This window comes from Mastigoproctus giganteus, chromosome 14 (assembly GCF_048544385.1).
Source record: "Mastigoproctus giganteus isolate SK-2022 chromosome 14, ASM4854438v1, whole genome shotgun sequence".
Taxonomy (NCBI): domain Eukaryota; kingdom Metazoa; phylum Arthropoda; class Arachnida; order Uropygi; family Thelyphonidae; genus Mastigoproctus; species Mastigoproctus giganteus.
Genome location: NC_143588.1, coordinates 57,123,471 through 57,143,661, shown reverse-complemented (window position 1 = coordinate 57,143,661; position 20,191 = coordinate 57,123,471). Strand labels below are relative to the sequence as shown.

Below are 20,191 nucleotides of genomic sequence, written 5' to 3'. Positions count from 1 at the left end.
ACGAAGAGCAGTGTACATTGATTACCATGATCTGTCTTCTCCCACTCAACCATCCCTTTATCCATAGTAGCAACTTGCCCTTAATGCCATGCTGCTCTAACTTGTACAGTAGTCTTCTATATGCAACAGTATCAAAAGCTTTCCTAAAATCCAAGTATATGATATCAAAATTTGTTTTTTGCATCCATTTCCTTTGTGACCACATCATAGTATCCAATGAAATTGGTCAGACAAGACTTCACCTAAACAAACCCATGCTGTGACTGAACTATAACCGCAGTCTTCTCTAGATGATCCTGCATTGTTTCTTTAACCAGCGAATCCATTATTTTCCCCTGGAACAGAGTTAAACTAACAGGTCTGTAATTACTTGTGTCACCTTTTGATCTCACTTTGCGAATTGAGGAAACATTTGTACATCTCCAGTCTGTGGGGAACTCCCCTGAGTCTAAGGATGCCCTCATAATTATGGCTGAGGGTCTGCTTACTTCCTTTGCTGCCCCCTTTAATATAATTGGATAGATCCCATCCACTCAGGTGCCTTTCTTATTGTTAAATGCAACAATTTCTCTTCCACTTTGCTCTCAGTTATTATAAAATTATTTAACTCCCTGTTAGAGTTTGATAGGCTTCTGGTCTCCACTTCCCTACAGAATTCCACATCTGTGAATGTAGATGCAAAATGCTTATTCAGTTTGTCAGCTACCTGAGCAGAATCATTGACAATTTAACCTTTTATATCAAGTGGGCTAATCTAATTCATCTCCTTCCTTCTACACTTTGCATTAGTAAGAAGTCTTTATTGTTTTTCTTTGCATCATTTGCCAAAGATTTCTCGAAATCTGCCTTTGCTTGCCTAACCTCTTTTGTAACTTGATTACGGATTATCTTATATCTACCATAGGCATCTGTGTCCCCTGATAATTTATATGTATCCCATGCATTTTTCTTCTCTATCACAAGTCTCATTAGTTCATCTGACATCATTTAAGCCTAAACCTTGAACAGTATTTCTTAGTTGGTATGTTAAGCCAAGAAGCTTCCATGATTAATTCCTTGAATGCTTCCCATTTAGAATTTGTTGTTGATAACATCATCAGTTGGTCCCACTGTATAGAATTTAAAAACTGTGACTACTGTAGTCACCTTTACAAAAACAAATGCTAGTTACATCTTTGAGTAAATCCCACATCAGTACACCGTGATCATTGCCACATAGTGGTTCCTTTATCTGCAGATCCTTAATGCACGAATAATCACTGCTGATAACTAGATCAAGAATATTACTGCCTCTGGTTGCCTCTCAAACATGCTGCTGTAGAAAACAATCATCCAATAAATCCACAAAAGCCTTGCTAGTGTGCGAGTGACCAACCCATAAGTTTATCCATATCTGGAAAGTTAGCATCCCTTATTATAAGACAGTCTGATTTACTGGCCCACGCTATTTCTCTGTTCAGTTGTTCATTGTACTCATCAGAGTCATTAGGCCTATAACACACTCCTATTCTCAATTTTGCTTTCCCAGTGCTTATGTCACAAGAAACTGACTCAACATTGCACTGTCCACCCACGCCGACTGGATGCACTTCCTTAAATTTTATGTGTTTCTTAACTAACAACATAACCCCTCCTCCCTTCCTACCCTGTCTATCCTTTCTGTAGACATTGTACTCTCCAAATTTCAATTCTGCACTGCTTGTATCTGTGTGACGTCATGTCTCTGATATCCCAACAATATCTGCCTTTGATGTCTTTGATCAGCACTTCAAATTCATCAAATTTGTTTACAATACTTCTAGCATTGATGTACATGCAAGTATGCATGCACCTGTTCTTACTCTTAGTTACCCTAACACTGCCCATGTATTTACTTGTTCCATGATGACTCCCAGCAGCTCTTGAAATCCCCAGCAACCTGCTCTCTAGGCTGCTGCTCATTACAATAGAAGCAGTGTAAGAATCACTTTCGCCTCTGCTTGTGGCTACTGTTAATCTTTTAGTCTGTAAATTCCCCCAAGCTAGCAGTTTTCTGACCCACCTAACACTGCTTCGATAGCATCAGCAACTATTCTTGTATCCTTTCTATTTAAGTGTATTCCATCCCCAGAGGTGCACTATGGCCTTGCTGCCCTTGCACCATAAAGCTCATAAACAAACAAACAAACCCTCTAATCATCAGATGGCAACAGACATAATATCCAGTGCTTCAGCTACAATATATTGTGTATGGATACTGTATGTTGTGTGTATGAGAAAGAAAATAATAATTGACAAATTTCTATTGGTTCAATTTTGATGAAATTTGGAATGATTTAACAAGTCTCTCTAGAAGTGCCAATTATAAAATTTCATTAAAAGGTAACCACTGGGAGTCGAGTTATTACATGTGGATGGACAGACAAAAAAATAATAATTGCTAGAATTTTTATTGTCAATTTTTAATGAAATTTGGGATGACTCCACAAGTTTTGCTAAAAGAATGAAGTATAAAATTTTATGAAAATGCATCCACTACAAGTTGAGTTATTACATGCAGATGGTTAGATAATAGGTGCTTTACACATATATGCTAATACACCTAAAAATGAGGAAGTAAGATAAAATCTTGGCATAACAAATAATATCCAACCAACGATAAGCAAAGAAAACTTAAGACTATGGGCTTCTAGAAAGGATTAGAGAATAGAGATTAGATATTTGAAGGTATTTGAAGATTAAGTATTTGAAGCAAAATGAATGGTGATAGGCCGAGGACCAGACCAAGAAAAAGGTTGATACACGGCAGGAAACATTGACCTGAGGAAGTGAAGATTTTGATAACCATAATGTGTGATGTACATGTTCATTTGATAGGTCTGCTAGATCGTTCCATGCATTATGATATAGGAAAGATGGGGTTGTTGTTGTTGTTATTTGGTTTTTAGGAGCATTAGCAACTAAGGCCATATTGCTCCGGAGATATGCGGTGGTCATTTGCTGACCTTTCCGCATCCTCTGTATTTAGTGGTGACGGGCTCGAACCCCGGTCTAATCAAGAAGCGTGTGCTACGCACTGCTGCTCCTTCCCACCTGGCTATGGAGGCGACGAAAGAAAGATGGGGTGAATACTAATTTTGATATATAGGGTGTCTCAAAAATACACTGCATAACTTCAGGAATGAGTTCCTCATATGTAGACAATAAAAATATTTTATATCAACATAGTTCTTTAAATTCTTGGTTCCCGAGTTATTAACCGGAATGTCTTACTTCCGCAGGTGATTTCCTTCATCACAAGGTACTGTGTGTGTGTGTGTGTGTGTGTGTGTGTGTGTGTGTGTGTGTGTGTGTGTGTGTGTGTGTGTGTGTGTTTTACCTGTATCAAGGGTGGCTCCTAGGCCTTAGCCCATCTCCACCTTGCACGTCTGTGGTGGTGCAGAAACTCAGCAAGCTTTTTATCGCTTGTGTATGTCCACCTTGCCACCAGGGAGCAGCCAACACCCAGGCAGCCGCTGCCTGCCCCCAGGCACAAGCAGCCAAGCCTGGGTCTACTATTACCTTTAGTGCCATGGGCACAAATCCCACACCCACCGGAGATAGTGCAATACCGGTGGGTGCCAGCAATCCCGTCCCCAGGTTGCCCAAACCTGGAAACCAGCAAAAAAAAAAAAAAAAAAAAAAACGAAGTAAATATTTACATATGTACAAAAGATAATAAAATTTTGACTCTAAATCCTAGTAATACAATTCAATTTACATATCTGACAAGTCATCCTATTTATATTTAATGGGATACCAACATTTCTTTAACTGCTCAGCTGTCAGATTTATACTCGATTTTGGATTTGAGTTCTTAGTTGAAGTCTTTTCTTAAAGACCGATTCTGCAAAGGTCTGGAAAGTCTCAAAGTTTGTTTTGTTCTCAACTAGTATTTTCACGTTGTCCTCAGCTAGACCTGGAACCTGATTAAGTAGCAATACTCGATGGTCTGTATATTGCGGACAAAACAGTAAAACATGGATCCAGTCCTCCATTTGACCACAGGTGCAAAAAGGATCCGGCTCCAAACCTCTGTTGAAAAGTTTGGCCCTCAGAGATCCATGGCCTGTTAATAAATACGTCGTAAACATGCTTGGTGCAAACCACGAAACAGAAGGTTGAGTAGAAGCAAACTCAACATTTTCAATATACTTCTTTGTGACTTCGCCGTGCACAGACTCATTCCATCTACTTTGCCAAATACTAATCATTTCACTCCATAATCTTTTCCGTTCTGTCTTTAAGTTACTAACTGGGTCGGTTGTAATTCCCATAATAGATACCTGCAGTCCTTTCTTATGTTTATAAATCATGCCACGGTATAAGATAAATAAATCTAAAGGCAGTTCTCCTCCAAGAATTTGGAGGGCATTGTTTGATACTGTACGAGGGGCATTGTTTAGTGCCAGAAGCATTGTCCTTTGATTTGATAGTAACTTGTTTTTAATTTTCACCTTAACGACGTTCTGGTAGTAGTAGTAGTAGTAGTAGTAGTAGTGGCACATGATGCAAGAAAGCAAGCGTAGGAGCTTATGCAGCATCAGCTAAAAAAAAAAAAATCACACCATTCCCTCCAAATGCCTGTCCAGTTCCTCCTTAAATTTATTTAACCTATCAACTTCCACAACGACAGATGGAAGTTTGTTCCAGCAATTAACCACCCGCTGGCTAAAGGCAAATTTCCGCACATCTATTCTACATCTGTCCTTTCTTAATTTGAACTTATGTCCCCGTAGGTTGGTAATCTGAACAAGTGGAAGGATCCCATCAGAATTCAGCGTGCTCAACCCATTCAAGGCCTTATAGACCTCAATCAGATCACCGCGCAGGTGCCTAGTCTCCAGCCACTGCAATTTGCAGAACTTAAGCCTCTCTTGGTAAGAGAATCCCTTCATTCCCCTCACCAATCGTGTTGCTCTTCTCTGTACACGCTCAAGCAAATCTACATCCTTCCTAAAATGAGGCCTCCAGACCTGTACGCAGTACTCAAGGCGTGGCCTGACCATTGCCTTATACAGAGGGACAATCACCTCCTTTTCCCTGCTGGCAAAATTCCTATATATCATTGACAAAACCCCATGACCCGCCCTAGCAGCCTGTCTGCACTGCTCAGAAAACTTCATATCTGACTGCACAATTACTCCCAGGTCTTTTTCATTTTCTACCACCTTAAGTGTAGTACCACACAGTTGGTACGTTTCTCTGGGGTTACTTCTACCCATATGCAGTACTTTGCATTTGTCAAGGTTGAACTTCAGTTGCCACTTCTTAGCCCATCTGCCCAAATTTTCTAGATCCTGTTGCAGTAGCACACTGCCATTACTGTCATTAACAACCCTGCCAACCTTTGTATCATCTGCAAACTTCGACATTAAGCCTGATATACCTTCATCAATATCATTGATAAATACACAAAACAACAGTGGACCCAACACCGAACCCTGTGGGATTCCACTAATAACATTAGTCCACGAAGAGCAGCACCCATTGATTACCACCCTCTGTGTTCTCCCACTTAACCATCCTTTTATCCATTGTAGCAACTTACCCTTAATACCATTCTGCTCCAATTTGTACAGTAGTCTTCCATGCGCAACAGTGTCAAAAGCTTTCCTGAAATCCAAGTATATGATATCAAAATTATTTTTTGCATCCAGTTCCTTTGTGACCACATCATAATAACCAATCAAATTTGTCAGACAAGACTTTCCCTTAACAAACCCATGCTGTGTTTGAATTATTGCTGCAGTCTTGTCTAGATGATCCTGCAATGCATCTTTAACCAGCGACTCCATTATTTTACCCGGAACAGAAGTTAAACTAACTGGTCTGTAATTACTCGTGTCACCCTTCGATCCACCTTTGTGAATTGGGGACATATTTGCACATCTCCAGTCCGTGGGGACCTCCCCTGAGTCCAAGGATGCTCTCATAATTATGGCTAAGGGTTTGCTTAGTTGCTTTGCCGCCTCCTTTAAAATAACTGGATAGATCCCATCCACCCCAGGTGCCTTTCTTGTGTTTAACTTCAACAATTTCTCCTCCACTTTGCTCTCAGTTATTACAAAATCATTAAGCACACTGCTACAATTTGATAACCTTCTTCCATTTTCAAATTGTAATAATTCCTCACGTGTGAATGTAGATGCAAAATACTCATTCAGTTTGTTTGCTATCTGAGCAGGATCATCAACAGTCGAACCATTGATGTCAAGTGGACCAATCATATTCATCCCCTTCCTTTTAGAGTTTATATAAGTAAAGAAATCCTTGCTGTTTTTCTTAGCATCTGGTGCCAAATACCTGCTCCATACGAAACTATAGGCAGAAATATTGCTTTATAATATAGTTTCAAGGTCTTTTTATTCAAACCCCAGTCTCTTTTGGAGATTCTTATGACCGAAGCAGTAAAATTTCTAATTTTTTCCTTCAGTTTGGTGACACGAGGGAGAAAGGTTAATTTATCATCAAGAATTATGCCAAGATATTTGTTTTGAGGAACATAAGGTATCTGTAAACCATTCAGTCGAATTCTTGGTGGTCTTCCGTAATTAAAGTGGTTTTTAAATGTCATGAAATTCGTTTTACTCGGAGATATCTTGAGCTTGTTGATGTCAGCCCATGCCACCAAATCATCTAAGATGGGTTGAATTTTGTCCTCTAATGCCTTACGTGACCTTCCTTCTATGGCAATCACGAGATCATCGGCGTAGGCCACCTTTAGAGAATCCTCGTGTGATTTCGTGAGCCACTGATCTAGTACGGCATTCCAGAGGAGAGGCCCCAACACCGACCCCTGGGGGCATCCTCTCGAAACCTGGGCCTTGTAAGACAGATGCTTTGCCTTGACCATGATGTATCTCTCATTAAAGTATGATCTCAGTACCCTGTACACATAATTATCACATTTAGCCAGCCTTAAAGACCTGAGGGCACTCTCCCACCAGAGGGAGTCGAAAGCGCCCTCAAAGTCCACAAAAAAGTCCACAAAGTCCATCAAAGTCCTTGTGATGTACTGACAGAAAGTCAGTACATCACAAGGTACTCCATTTAAGCAACAGAACCTTCAGTGCGCCACCCAGGCAATAGCCTATCTGCACAAAAGTCTTAATCTTTTTAGTTTTATTACAATTATTATTTGTGTGAATTATCATCACTACTATGGTTATTAGGCCAAAATTGTTCTAACATTTCTGTTGATTAAACAGTTTATTTTTTTTCGGTCTTTAGCCTGTGGTCACACAGAGATAAGCAAATATCCCGTGTGACCACAGTTACCGCCCCTTCCTCGTGGAGGAAGACCTCTACTCGTAAGGCGGCTAAAAAAATTTTTATCATAATAAAATTATAGTCTCACACTAGGTCTACCGCCCCTTCCTCGTGGAGGAAGACCTCTACTCGTAAGGCGGCTAAAAAAATTTTTATCATAATAAAATTATAGTCTCACACTAGGTCTCTCTCCAAGCACAGCACTATCTCTAATCATAATCTGTTCTTCTTTGATTTAAGGCTATAGCCTTTTCATATTCGGGACAGGTATGGTCTACGGCACTATGTTCTGCTGTCTGTTTTTTACGCTTGCAATTTATACAGCAAGGTGACTTTTCCTTGTTCTCACAATCTTTATATGAATGACCTTCGGTGGAACAATGTCCGCAGAACGCTTTCATTTTACAGGTCTTCGCAATATGGCCATAATTCATACATCTGTAACACTGGGTTACCGTGACAATGTCACGGACCCGACAAGCGGACCAATTGATGAACACTTTTCCTTTTCTGATCAACTGTTTGTGGACAGGACCTGCTATCTGCACTATCCAGTTATTCAACTTCTTGCTCTTTGCCTTGTTCACAGATATCACATTGAAACTTTCTTGGTACACTTCTTGGTTTACTCCATAGTCTTTTAAGTTCTTGATCCATAATTGTTCTTTTAACTCATCTTCATTCACATCTAGATCTACATCGTAAATCAAAACTTTAGGATTTCTCTTCGGTACCTTTTCTACACACAATTTTAGTTCTTTGAACTTTGGACATTCTGCGAGCATATCTATATCTTTTTCTGTTTCTACTTCGAGGACGATCTTATTATCCAGAACAGTTCTTAGATTTTGGACTTTAACATGTTGTAGCTCAGGTCTCACATTTCTAATTAGGTCTTTTTTAATATCTTCACTACATTTATGTTTTTTGTTCTTGGTGGTGATAATTGCTACCCGGGGCTTTGCAACACACTTTTCTTTTAATACGGTAGCATATTCCTTTTTATTTTGTTCTTGAGTACCTTTCTTTTCAACTTTGCTCACTTGTAGATCTATCTCCAACTTTACTATAACCCTTTCTAGGTCATCCCATATTTCCATTATCTTCGTTGCTACATTGCCTGTTACTCGGTGTTCTCTTTGTAATAGGAGAGCCCTTAATCTCTCTCGTGCCTCCACTATTTTTTCTATACTAGTTTCCACTGGTCTTTGTCCTGAACTTTTAATCATAGATTTCAACAACTTCTTCATGTTGTATATCATTTCAACTTTCTTTTCTGGTGTCCATGCCTCCTGCCTTCCCTTTTTAGAAGCTGTATCCTGTGGTGTCCCTTCAGGAACTATTTCTTCCACTTCTTCCTGAACTTCAGAGTTTTCACTCTCTGAATCTCCTGAATCACTATCCACATCCATCTCAATATGTGCTTTCTTCTTGGAAAGAGAGCCAGCGCTCGACTTTTTACCAAACATTAAAGGGCTGTAATTGCCAACTATTTACAACTTTTAACTTTACAATACAAAAACAATTTAACCAAATTCACTCTACCCCACCTAATCAATGCCCGTTTAGCCGGTTAGGGGGGTGAACCCCTAACCGCTCACCCCAGACGACGAGAACGTAGGGCAGCTAATCTATGCACTTCGTGCAACAGAAAACTTGAAACGTAACAAATCAATAAGAAATTTAAATCAAACTTCACTAATTACACTTTAGATAAGTCACTTAGTCAAGTCCCCAAGATTAACCCCTGGGGCGATCACAAGGTACTGACAGAATCTGGTGGTTTTCCATTCCGACCATGTATTCAAATCAGGAGCAAGCGGATATGCACTTTATGTACAGTTTGGCGGACGGCAGTGCTCTGGAGGCTCGGCGTTTGTACCACGAAAGGTTCCCAGAACGAAGATGTCCTGACAGGAAAACGTTTGAAAGTATCTATTGCCACCTTTGTGAACGTGGGACCTTTATACCTCATGCTGCTGACAGAGGATGACCAAGATCTATGACTCCTGAAGTAGAGAAAGAGATTTTGGATGTTGTGCATGCCACTACTGGAATCAGCACATGCAGAATAGCAATGCAACTGGCTGTTCAATGTTCGACTATTTGGAGAGTGTTGCGAGACCACCAACTGTATACTTACCATCTGCAATGGGTACAGGCCTTGTCACTAGCAGATTACCCTGCACGAGTAATGTTCTGCCAGTGGTTCTTGCAGCCATGTGGTACAACTCCTCACTTTCCTGCCTTAGTGATATTCACAGATGAAGCACAGTTCACACGAGACAGAATCCAAAACTCTCACAATCAGCATGTATGGACTGAGGAAAACCCACATGCAATTCTTCCATCACATCAACAGCAGTTCAACCCTCAACATCTGGGTGGGTGTTTTTGATGATAAGTTATTTGGACCCCATGTCCTTCCAAACAAACTCACAGGGCAGGCATACAGAAACTTTCTGGAAAACAACATGCCTGATTTCTTGGACGACACACCACTGATCATTCGTCAACAAGCACACTTCATGCACAATGGTGCTCACGTACATTTCAGCCACCTAGCCCGCAATTACCTGAATCGAAGGTTTCCTGGTCGGTGGATATGTAGAGGTGGACCAACTACCTGGCCTCCATGCTCACTGATTTAAACTCACTAGATTTCTTCTTGTGGGGCCATTTAAAGTCATTGGTATTCGACTCTGGTAGCTGATGTGGAAACTCTCTGCAATCGAATTGTGGCAGGTTGTGAGACAATACGAAACATGCCAGGAATTTGGCATCGTCTTCACGAGTCCATGAGACGTCGATGTGAGGCCTGTATTCAGGCAGAAGGTGGACATTTTGAACAATTACTATAAGGTAATGTGAACAGTTAAGTATCATAGACAGACCTTCAAAACTTGGAAACCAAGCATTTCCAAAACTATGTCGATATAAAATATTTTTATTGTCTACATATGAGGAAATCATTCCTGAAGTTATGCCATGAATTTTTGAGACACCGTGTATAAGGCTATTGTTAGACCACGCTTGGAATACTGTGTTCAAATATGGAGACTGCACCTAAAGTAAGACATTGTTCTTCTTGAAAGGGTGAGATCGGCAAAAGGGCGTCCATATGTGAAAAGCCTTCAAATATGTGGGTTGCAGAGTTTGGAAACTAGGCACCTTGGAGGAGATTGAGGTGTTTAAGGCTCCGAGAGGCATAAACAAAATCAATAAGGACGAAATTTTCACAGTTATAAATGATTCTAGAACTAGGGGCCATAATTTCAAGTTCCGGTGGGGGGGAAGTTGTTTAGATTGCAGGAAGTTTTATTTTAGCCAGCGAGTTATAAATTACTGGAACTAGTTACCTACATGGGTGGTAGAGGCTGACAGTCTGGGGAAATTCAATAGTCAGCTGGATAATTACCTAAGGGAAGAGGGAAATGCACAGGTTGTCCATTTCCTTTTCTCTTATTAATTTTTATTATTATTATTTTATAGGTTTTATTTTGGCTGGTGTAGCATAAGCCATAAGCTTCCTTGCACCATGTGACCATTACTAATACTAATACCAAGAAGTCACAACTGAAGTTTAACATTGACAAATGCAAAGTACTGCATATGGGTAGCAGTAAAACAAGAGAAACATACCAACTGTGTGGTACTACACTCAGGGAGGTGGAGAATGAAAAGGACCTGGGGGTAATTGTGCAGTCAGATATGAAGTTCTCTGAGCAGTGCAGACTGCTCAGAGAACTTCATATCAGAACTTCATTCCAGAGCAGGTCATGGAGTTTTGTCAATAATATATAGGAATTTTGCTAGCAGAGTTTGCTTATATTTATTGTTTGGGAGCATTAGCAACTAAGGCCATATTGCTCCGGGGATATGCAGTGGTCATTCTCTGACCTTTCTGCATCCTCTGTATTTGGTGGTCACGGGCTCAAACCCCGGTCTAATCAAGAAGCGTGTGCTACGCACTGCCACTCCTGCCCACCTGGCTACGAAGGCGCCTTGCTAGCAGAGACGAGGATATTATCCCTTTTGTATAAGGCAATGGTCAGGCCACACCTTGATTACTGCGTACAGGTCTGGAGGCCTCATTTTAGGAAGGATGTAGAGTTGCTAGAATGAGTACAGAGAAGGGCAACAAGATTGGTGAGAGGAACAAAGGGGTACTCTTACCAAGAAAATCAAGTCCTGCAAGTTGCAGAATCTGGAGACTTAGGCACCTGTGAGATACTGTGATTCACATGTATAAGGCCTTGAATGGTTTGAGCAGACTCAAACCATTCAGTGCTGATAGGATACTTCCACTTGCTCAAATTTAGATCCTGAGGGGGCATAGATTCAAATTGAGGAAAGACAGTTGTAGAATAGAAGTGCGGAATTTGCCTCTAGCCAGTGGAGCCGACCGGGCTAGCCGAGTGGGTAAAGTACCTGCCCGGCAACCCAAAGGTCGCGGGTTCGATTCCCGCCTCGGGCTTGGATCAAAGTACTGCAAAAACCTTGGGAGGTGCAATATGGCCACAGAAGCCGATGCGCCAACAACTACCAAATCAAAAAAAAAAAAAAAATCTAGCCAGTGGGTGGTTGATTGCTGGAACAGACTTCCATCCAGTGTTGTGGAAGTTGATAGCTTAAATACATTCAGGCTGAACTAGACAAACATTTGGATTGACTGGCTGGGTGAAATGGAAAGGTTGTTTTTTTTTTTTTTTAGTTGATGTTATGTAAGCTTGCCGAGTGGTCAGGAGCTGGAGTGCAGTGGCACACGCTCTTTGAGTAGACCGGGGTTCAAGCTTCTGACTGCTAAATACGGTCGATCTGCCAACCTGCACTGGACCAGCATGGCAGATTATGGTCCATTTCCCTCAAAATGAATTGTTGAGGAGGCTTCCATCCTGCAGTGGGTTGATAATGGCTGCAATTTACTTTTTTACTTTAAGCTTGCTTTCTTGCATCATATGCCTCAACTAATGCTAATGCTAAAAGATTACTAAAAACCTTTTTATGGTGCTGTTGTGGAAAGGTCAGTCTTAGTTGCTTTTGTGTTAGTAAAACAGAAACCATCCAGGAGCAGTGGCCCTTCTTTGCAGCTGGATGTATTAATGAGGGTAGTACTCAAAATACAAAGTGCTCTTTCTTTTCTTTTCCAAATGAGAGGAATGATTCATACTCTTGTGGAAGGTCTATTATGGTTATCTATTAACGAGCTGACAGATAAGAACATTTTAAACACCTGGTGTATTTGGCCTATCCATATTTTATATCTGTGTCTGAAAATATTTGCGTAATTTAAAAAACTATGCAACTATTTTTAAAATGAAAGTATTTTATATCTTTATAATCTTATAGCTCTTAATAGAGGTTTTAATTATATATGTATATTTTATTCTGAACAGAGCAACAGTTAGAACAAGAAAAGTATATGGAAGAGCCTGTTAAATGGCTAATTAAGTTAGGAGTACTTCCAAACCAACCCCTTTGTCGATGGTGTGTACAGAAAACATCATCACTTCGCCATGATAAGTCGGCTTTGGATGGTTATGTTTGGATTTGTTCCAATGAACTGTAAGTAGATAAAGACATGCTATTTTTTAACCTTTTTATTTTATTTTTTTTTTGCACGAGGTAATGTATTTGAAGAAAGTGTATCTAAAAAAATGTTTAAATGTTGCTTAAATGCACTTTTTTGGTTTGCATCCAGGATGTATTGAATTCTAATGCAATAAGTACTGGTTGTAAAGACTCCAGCTTTATGGAAAAGACTTTTTTTTTTTTTACCCATTCTCCTGTTTGCTATTCTAATAATTTACCTCTCTTTTTCACAAAAAAACCCCCCCATCACTTTGTCATTAAATTCAGAATAAATGAAACAATTCTGTAAATTTGTGCTTCAGATTTCCACGTTTAATCTTAAGTTAGCAAATTGACTATCAGGTGTGCTAGCCTGCGTTGCATAAAATATGTGAATGGTGCTAAATGAAATGTTAACTCAGAGTATAATTTATACTCTTTTTTAGATGTAATGTTAAACTTTATTTTTTGAATGTGTGGTGTAAAGCCAAATTTAATTTAACAATTTCCTTCAGTATAATGCTTAAGATATATATATACACAGTAGCATGTCGATAATCCAAACTAATTGGGACCGAGGGTAGTTTGGACTTCCAGTTTGTTTGGATTTTCAAACTTATCAAAAATACTGTTCTGGAGACTAAAAAAAGTTTCGCAAGTTTAGAAATAAAAATTCCGGCTTTAACATCTGAGGGACCACCTAATTTTTTGTTAAAATCCATCTTCTTTTCACACAACCAAGTCCTAGATATGGGTTCTCCTAAACTTCGTCTCTCTGTGAACCACAAATAAACAGTATCTTCGAGGGATGGGTCATTATCTGTTCTCATAGCTTTTCTTTCTTTCTTTTTTTCTTTTCTTTCTTTTTTTTTTTTTTTTTTTTGCACCATCTGAATCAAGTTTTGATGCAAACTTTAAAATTTTTTCCTTGTCTGTTATGGTTGTCTTTCCAACCTCATAACATTTTGCTAACCAAGACCCACTTTTTCCCATTGAAAGTATGTTTAATATCTCAATCTTTGATTCAATTTTTAAAAATTTCTGCTTCCTTTTAAAAGATGAAGAAAACTACAGTACAGTAAAATAAAATTCTGTAAAAACTCTGTCCAGAATCTTACTGCATATCTCACTTGCCCATATCATGTTAGTTGCAGTTTCTGCACATTCATTGATGCTTATCTTTTTTTTTTACTGTTTTAGATTTTACAACCAAAAAAAAAAAAAAAAGTCGGTGAACAGAAATATGAAATTACAAAGTGTAATGTTTATTTTGTACTGTATGTATATTAATTAAGCTATGTATGTAAGTGTAAATTTATTTTTATTTTGCTAACCTGTGTAAATTTATGCTTTATATCTTCATTTTTATAGGCTGTGGATGTTCTTCCAATTTTCGCTTATTACAATTGCCATTTAATATAATCAATAGAATCAAAATTCAATTCACAATCGGTGCTTACTGTAATTATTTTATGGTACCAGCATAAAAAAAATTAAATGCTTGCTCGTTTGGATTATTGACTTTCGGATTTTCGACGCTCTACTGTACAAGATTTTCTTTGTATTATAAAATGTGGAAAAAGACCTCTATTAACTGGGTAGATATCTCACAAAGTGCAAATACAATGGAATTATGGTATAGCTTTAAAACATTAATCACAGAAGCCTTGAATGGGTATATACTATTAAAATAATACTCCTTGAGGAGGATTCCGAGTTGGATGAATAATGAAGTTGCCAGGTTACTTGAGCAGAAAAGACAGCATGGAAAAGTTACAGAGCAATAAAAAGTACTGAAGCCTGTAACAGCTAAAATTGGTCTGTAATGGTGCCACAGAGAAGGTTAGGCTGGCAAAGGCAGATTATGAAAAATTACTGGCAAAGAGAGAGAAAAGAGTGGGGATAATGAATTCTTCACATATATAAATGCAAAGAAGAGAAGGACGAGAAGACAGCATTTTAAGGAATGGCAGAGAGACAGAACTGATGAAAACAAGAATAGGTACAAGGAAAAGAAAAGACAAGCCAAACAGGCAAGGCAAGTAGGTAAACCCAGGGACAGAGCTGTGGAAGGATGGTATAATAGTATGAACACTAAGGAAGGGGAATTGAAGATATTCAAGATTGCCAGAACCCGATTCAACAAACAGCAGGATATAAGAGCGATAAGAGTAGTAAAAGGTCAGACTGGTAAGGTTCTTACGAAAATAGAAGATGTAAAAAGGAGATGGAAAGAGTTTTTCAAAGAGATCATTAATAGTGAAACAGTCGCTGAAGAACAGGTGCTATACAGCCATGATGAGGATGCTGAAGATATAAAGAAGGAAGAAGTTTTGCTAGCATTGCGTAGTATGACGTCAGGGAAGGCAGCAGGGCCTGACATGATACCCATTGAAATTTTCAAGGGGTTAGTACAGACAGGAGTCCCATTTATGACGAGGCTAATGAATAAAATAATGAGAGCAGCCAAGATACCAGATGCTTGGAGGGAGAGTCTTATAGTACCGATATATAAAAGGAAAGGAGACATACAAGACTGCAACAACTATAGACCTATCAAACTAATGAGCCAGACAGTGAAGTGGTTAGAGAAGAGTGTCAAAAGAAGGCTGAGAGTTAAACTGCAAGACCAGATTACCAAGAACCAGCTTGGCTTTATGAAGGGGAGAAGCACTACTTGTGGAATATTTATAGCAAAGGTTCTGCAAGAGAAGTGTAGAGAGAAAGAACAAGCTCTCCACTTAGCCTTCATACACCTAGAAAAGGCTTATGACAGAGTACCTAGGAGTCTTCTGTGGAAGAGTCTGAGGAAGAGGTGTGTTCGTGAGACCTATGTCAAGCATATCCAGGATATGTCCCAGGATAGTAAAACTAGAGTACGTAGTGCAGAAAAGGGTGAACAGATAGTGGACATGGAAGAGTGCAAATGGATTAAAAACTAATGAAATCGACTTCATCCTCACTAACAGAAGATATATCGTGAATGATGTTACCATCCTGAATAAGGTAAATGTTGGAAGTGATCACAGAATGGTAAGATTCACACTTGATATAGATGTAAGAAAAAAAAGGAAAAAACTGACTCGAGTAAATAATACGAAGGTCTTTCAGATAACAGAAGAGGAGAAAATGCAGTATGTACTGGAGCTTAAGAACACGTTTGAGCTTCAGCAGACTGCTCAGGACCAAGATATTGACGAGGAATATTACAACTTTCTGAAAGTGATAAAGCCCAAGAAACCTATAGGTAAAAAGAAATCCAAAGAAGAAAAAATTAGTCAAGAAACACTTGTCATGATGAACCGAAGGAGACAAATGAAGACAAAGATAAACACTGACAAGGAGAAAATTAAGTATGCTGAGTTATGCAAAGCCATTAGAAAGAGATGCAGAGAGGACATAAGAAGGTTTAACACAAGAAAAGTAGAACAAGCCTTAAGAGAAAACAGAGGACTTAAATCTGCAGCCATGAGCAGTAATACAGAAAGACAAATGATACTGAAACTAAAGAATAGCAATGGCATACTTATAAATAGCAGAGAAGGCATAATTCAAATAGTAGAAGACTACTATAGAGAATTATACAAGGAGTGAGGGAATGATGCCAGTAGTGGGGACGATGGATCGCAAATTAGCATTAGCATATGATGCAAGAAAGCAAGCTTATTCAGCATCAGCCAAAAAAAAAAAAAAAAAACCCTTCCACTTCACCCCTCCATTTGTTCGAAATACCCGTGCAGCTGAGCCTTAAATTTATTTAGGCTATCAACTTCCACAACAAGGGATGGAAGTCTGTTCCACCAACCAACCAGCTACCTGCTGGCTAAAGACAAATTTCTGCACATCTATCCTACACTTGTCTTTCCTCGATTTCTATTTATGCCCTCGCAGGTGATTATTCTGAGTAAGAGGCAGTATCCCATCAGCATTGAACATGCTCAAACCATTCAAGGCTTTGTACACCTCTATCAGATCACCTCACCGGTGCTTAGACTCCAGACACTGTAATTTGCAAAACTTAAGCCTTTCTTCGTAAGAGCAACCCTTCGTTCCGTTCACTAACCTTGTTGCCCTTCTCTGTACTCGTTCCAGCAGCTCTACATTCTTCTTGAAATGAGGCCTCCAGACCTGTATACAGTACTCAAGGTGCAGCCTGACCATTGCCTTATACAAGAGAGTAATCACCATCCTGTTCCTGCTAGAAAAATTCCTGTATATCATTGATAAGACACCATGAGCTACTCTTGCAGCCCGTCTGCACTGCTCAGAGAACTTCATATCTGCCTGCACAATTACCCCCAGGTCCTTTCATCCTCTACCACTGTCAGTGTAGTACCACAGAGTTGATACGTTGCTCTGGGGTTGCTGTTTCCCATATGTAGTACTTTACATTTGTCAATGTTAAACTTCATTTGCCACCTCTCAGCCCATCTGCTCAACCTTTCCAGATCCTGTTGCAGCAGCATAGCGTCAGTAGTGTCCTTAACAACTCTGTCAACCTTTGTATGGTCTGCAAACTTGGACATTAAGCTTGATATACCATCATCAATATTTATAAATACAGAAAACAACAATGGACCCAACACTGAACCCTGAGGGACTCCACTAATAACATTAGTCCACGATGAGCAGTGTCCATTAATTACCACTCTCTGTCTTCTGCCACTCAACCATCCCTTTATCCATAGCAACAATTTGTCACCAATGCCACACTGCTCCAATTTGTGCAGCAGTCTGCCATGTGCAACAGTATCACAAGCCTTTCTAAGATCCAAATATATAATATCAAAGTTATTCCCTGCATCCAATTCTTTTGTGACTACATCATAGTATCCAATCAAATTGGTCAGGCAAGACCTTCCCTTAACAAAATCATGCTGTGTCTGATCTATAACTGAATTCTTGTCAAGATGATCCTGCAGTGCTTCTTTAACCAGTGCTTCCATTAATTTTCCTGGAACAGAAGTTAAACTCACAGGTCTATAATTACTTATGTCAGCCGTTGATCCTCATTTGTGAATTTTGGTTATATTTGCACATCTCCAGTCTGTGGGTACCTTCCTTGAGTCCAAGGAAGCTCTCATAATTATGGCTAAGAGTTTGCTTACTTCTTTTGCTGTGTTCTTTAATATAATTGGATAGATCCCATTCACCCCAGGTGCCTTTCTTGTATTTATCTTCAACAATTTCTCCTCCACTTTACTCTCAATTATTACAAGATCATCTAGCTCAATGCCAGTGTTTACTTCATCTATGGCATTCCCCTTCCTGAATAACTCCCCATGTGTGAATGTAGATGCAAAATATTGATTTAGTTTGTTAGCTACCTGAGCAGGATCATGAACAGTTGAACCATCGATATCAAGTGGACCAATCTGATTCATCCCCTTCCTTCTAGAGTTTACATAAGTAAAGAACTCCTTGCTGTTTTTCTTTGCATCCCTTGCCAAAGATTTCTCGTAATCTGCCTTCGCCTGCCTAAACTCCTTTGTAACTTGGTTACAGATCAACTTATATCTATCATAGGCTTCTGTGGCACATGTTAATTTATATGTATCCCATGCATTTTTCTTCTCTGTCATATGTCTCATTAGTTCATCTGACATCCATTTAGGCCTGAACCTTGAACAGCATTTCTTAGTTGGTATGTAAAGCCTAGTAGCTTCCAAGATAAGTTCTTTGAATGCTTCCCATTTTGAGTTTGCTGTTGGTAACATCATCAGTTGGTCCCACTGTATAGAATTTAAATACTGTCTCAGACATTAGTAACACATACGACATACCCGATATTCTTCCTGATGAGGTAGAACCTGTGTTGAAGAAAATGAAGAATCAGAAAGCCCTGGGACAAGATGAAGTTACTGTATAGTTGTTAAAATTGGGAGGAAGAGACATGACACAAAAACTGGCAAGACTCTTCATAAAATGCATTAGAAAAGGTGTGATGCCTAAGCAGTGGAATAATGCAATCATAGTTTTGCTGCATGAGAAAGGAGATAAATCAGAAATTGGAAATTATAGATCAATTAGCTTGTTATGCCACATCTACAAGTTGTTCACAAGGGTCATTACTAACAGATTAGAAAGAATACTTGATGAGAATCAACCGAAAAAGCAAGCTGTCTTTAGGACAGGATTCTCAACTATGGATTACCTTCACGTAATATTACAGCTAATGAAGAAAGCAAATGAATATAAAACACCATTATGCCTGGCATTTGTGGATTATGAAAAGTCATTTGACTCCATACAGCATAATGCAATGTTTCGGGCACTGGATAGACAAGGCACAGATACCCCATATATTATGATTTTGAAGAAAATATATGAGAACGCTACCTCCTTTATTAGACTAGACAAAGACAGTAGCAAATTTAAAATGGAGAAAGGAGTTCGACAAGGAGACACAATATCTCCGAAGCTGTTTACTGCTGCCCATGAGGAAGCTTTCAGAAGATTAGACTGGTTGCAGAAAGAAGTCAATGTGAACGGAGAGTACCTAAACCATTTATGATTTGCAGATGACATTGTGGTCATAAGCCACGATCCCAAAGAATTAGAGGAAAATCTTAATCAGTTATGCACAGTTAGTAAGGATTTTGGACTAAAGATGAATATGGCTAAAACAAAAGTAATGATGAACAAGTATGCCACAGAAAAGGACATAATGATTGAAGGAGCCATTAATTGAAAAGGTGGAGTCATATACTTATCTGGGACAAGTTATTAGCTGTAATAATGATAAATGGCTGGAAGTCAAGAGAAGAATAAATTTTGGATGGATAGCATTCAGGAAATATATTCACATACTGAGGAGCAATATTCCAGTTTGTCTAAAATGTAAAAGAATGAACTAATGTATACTCTCTACCATGACTTATGGAAGTGAAACTTGGGCACTCACCAAAAGAATGGAAGAGAAGCTAAGAACTACACAGCGAAGAATGGAACGAATTATATTGGGAATCAGACTGTTAGATAAGAAGAGAAACACATGGATTAGGCAGGAAACTCAAGTAAAGGACATTCTTATCAAAACTAAAGAACTAAAATGGTCTTGGGCAGGACACATATCTTGAAGATATGATGACAAATGGACTAAGAAAATAACAGAATGGTACCCAGGAGGAGCTAGAAGAAAACCTGAAAGACAGCGGTGGAGATGGATAGATGAAATTCATGAGTTTGTGGGTAGTAAATGGATAGCCATTGCACAAAAAGAAGGAACTGGAAAGTTGCTGGAGAGGCCTTCATCCTGCATTGGATTGAAAATGGCCGGTGATGATGACGAAGTAGTGCAGCTGGAGTTAGTGATGCCTTCACTGTTAAC

At 39.2% G+C, this 20,191-nt stretch overlaps 1 protein-coding gene across 2 annotated transcripts in view; it reads left to right on the top strand.

The window, feature by feature from the left end:
* The window catches only part of row (zinc finger domain-containing protein relative of woc), a 287,029-nt gene that overhangs the window by 80,114 nt on the left and 186,724 nt on the right, over window positions 1-20,191 (top strand). For both annotated transcript variants that reach the window (XM_090389220.1, XM_090389221.1), the window contains exon 7: window positions 12,687-12,855. In XM_090389220.1, coding sequence (XP_090245346.1) covers window positions 12,687-12,855 — 169 coding nt within the window. The remainder of the gene's footprint in view (window positions 1-12,686; window positions 12,856-20,191) is intronic.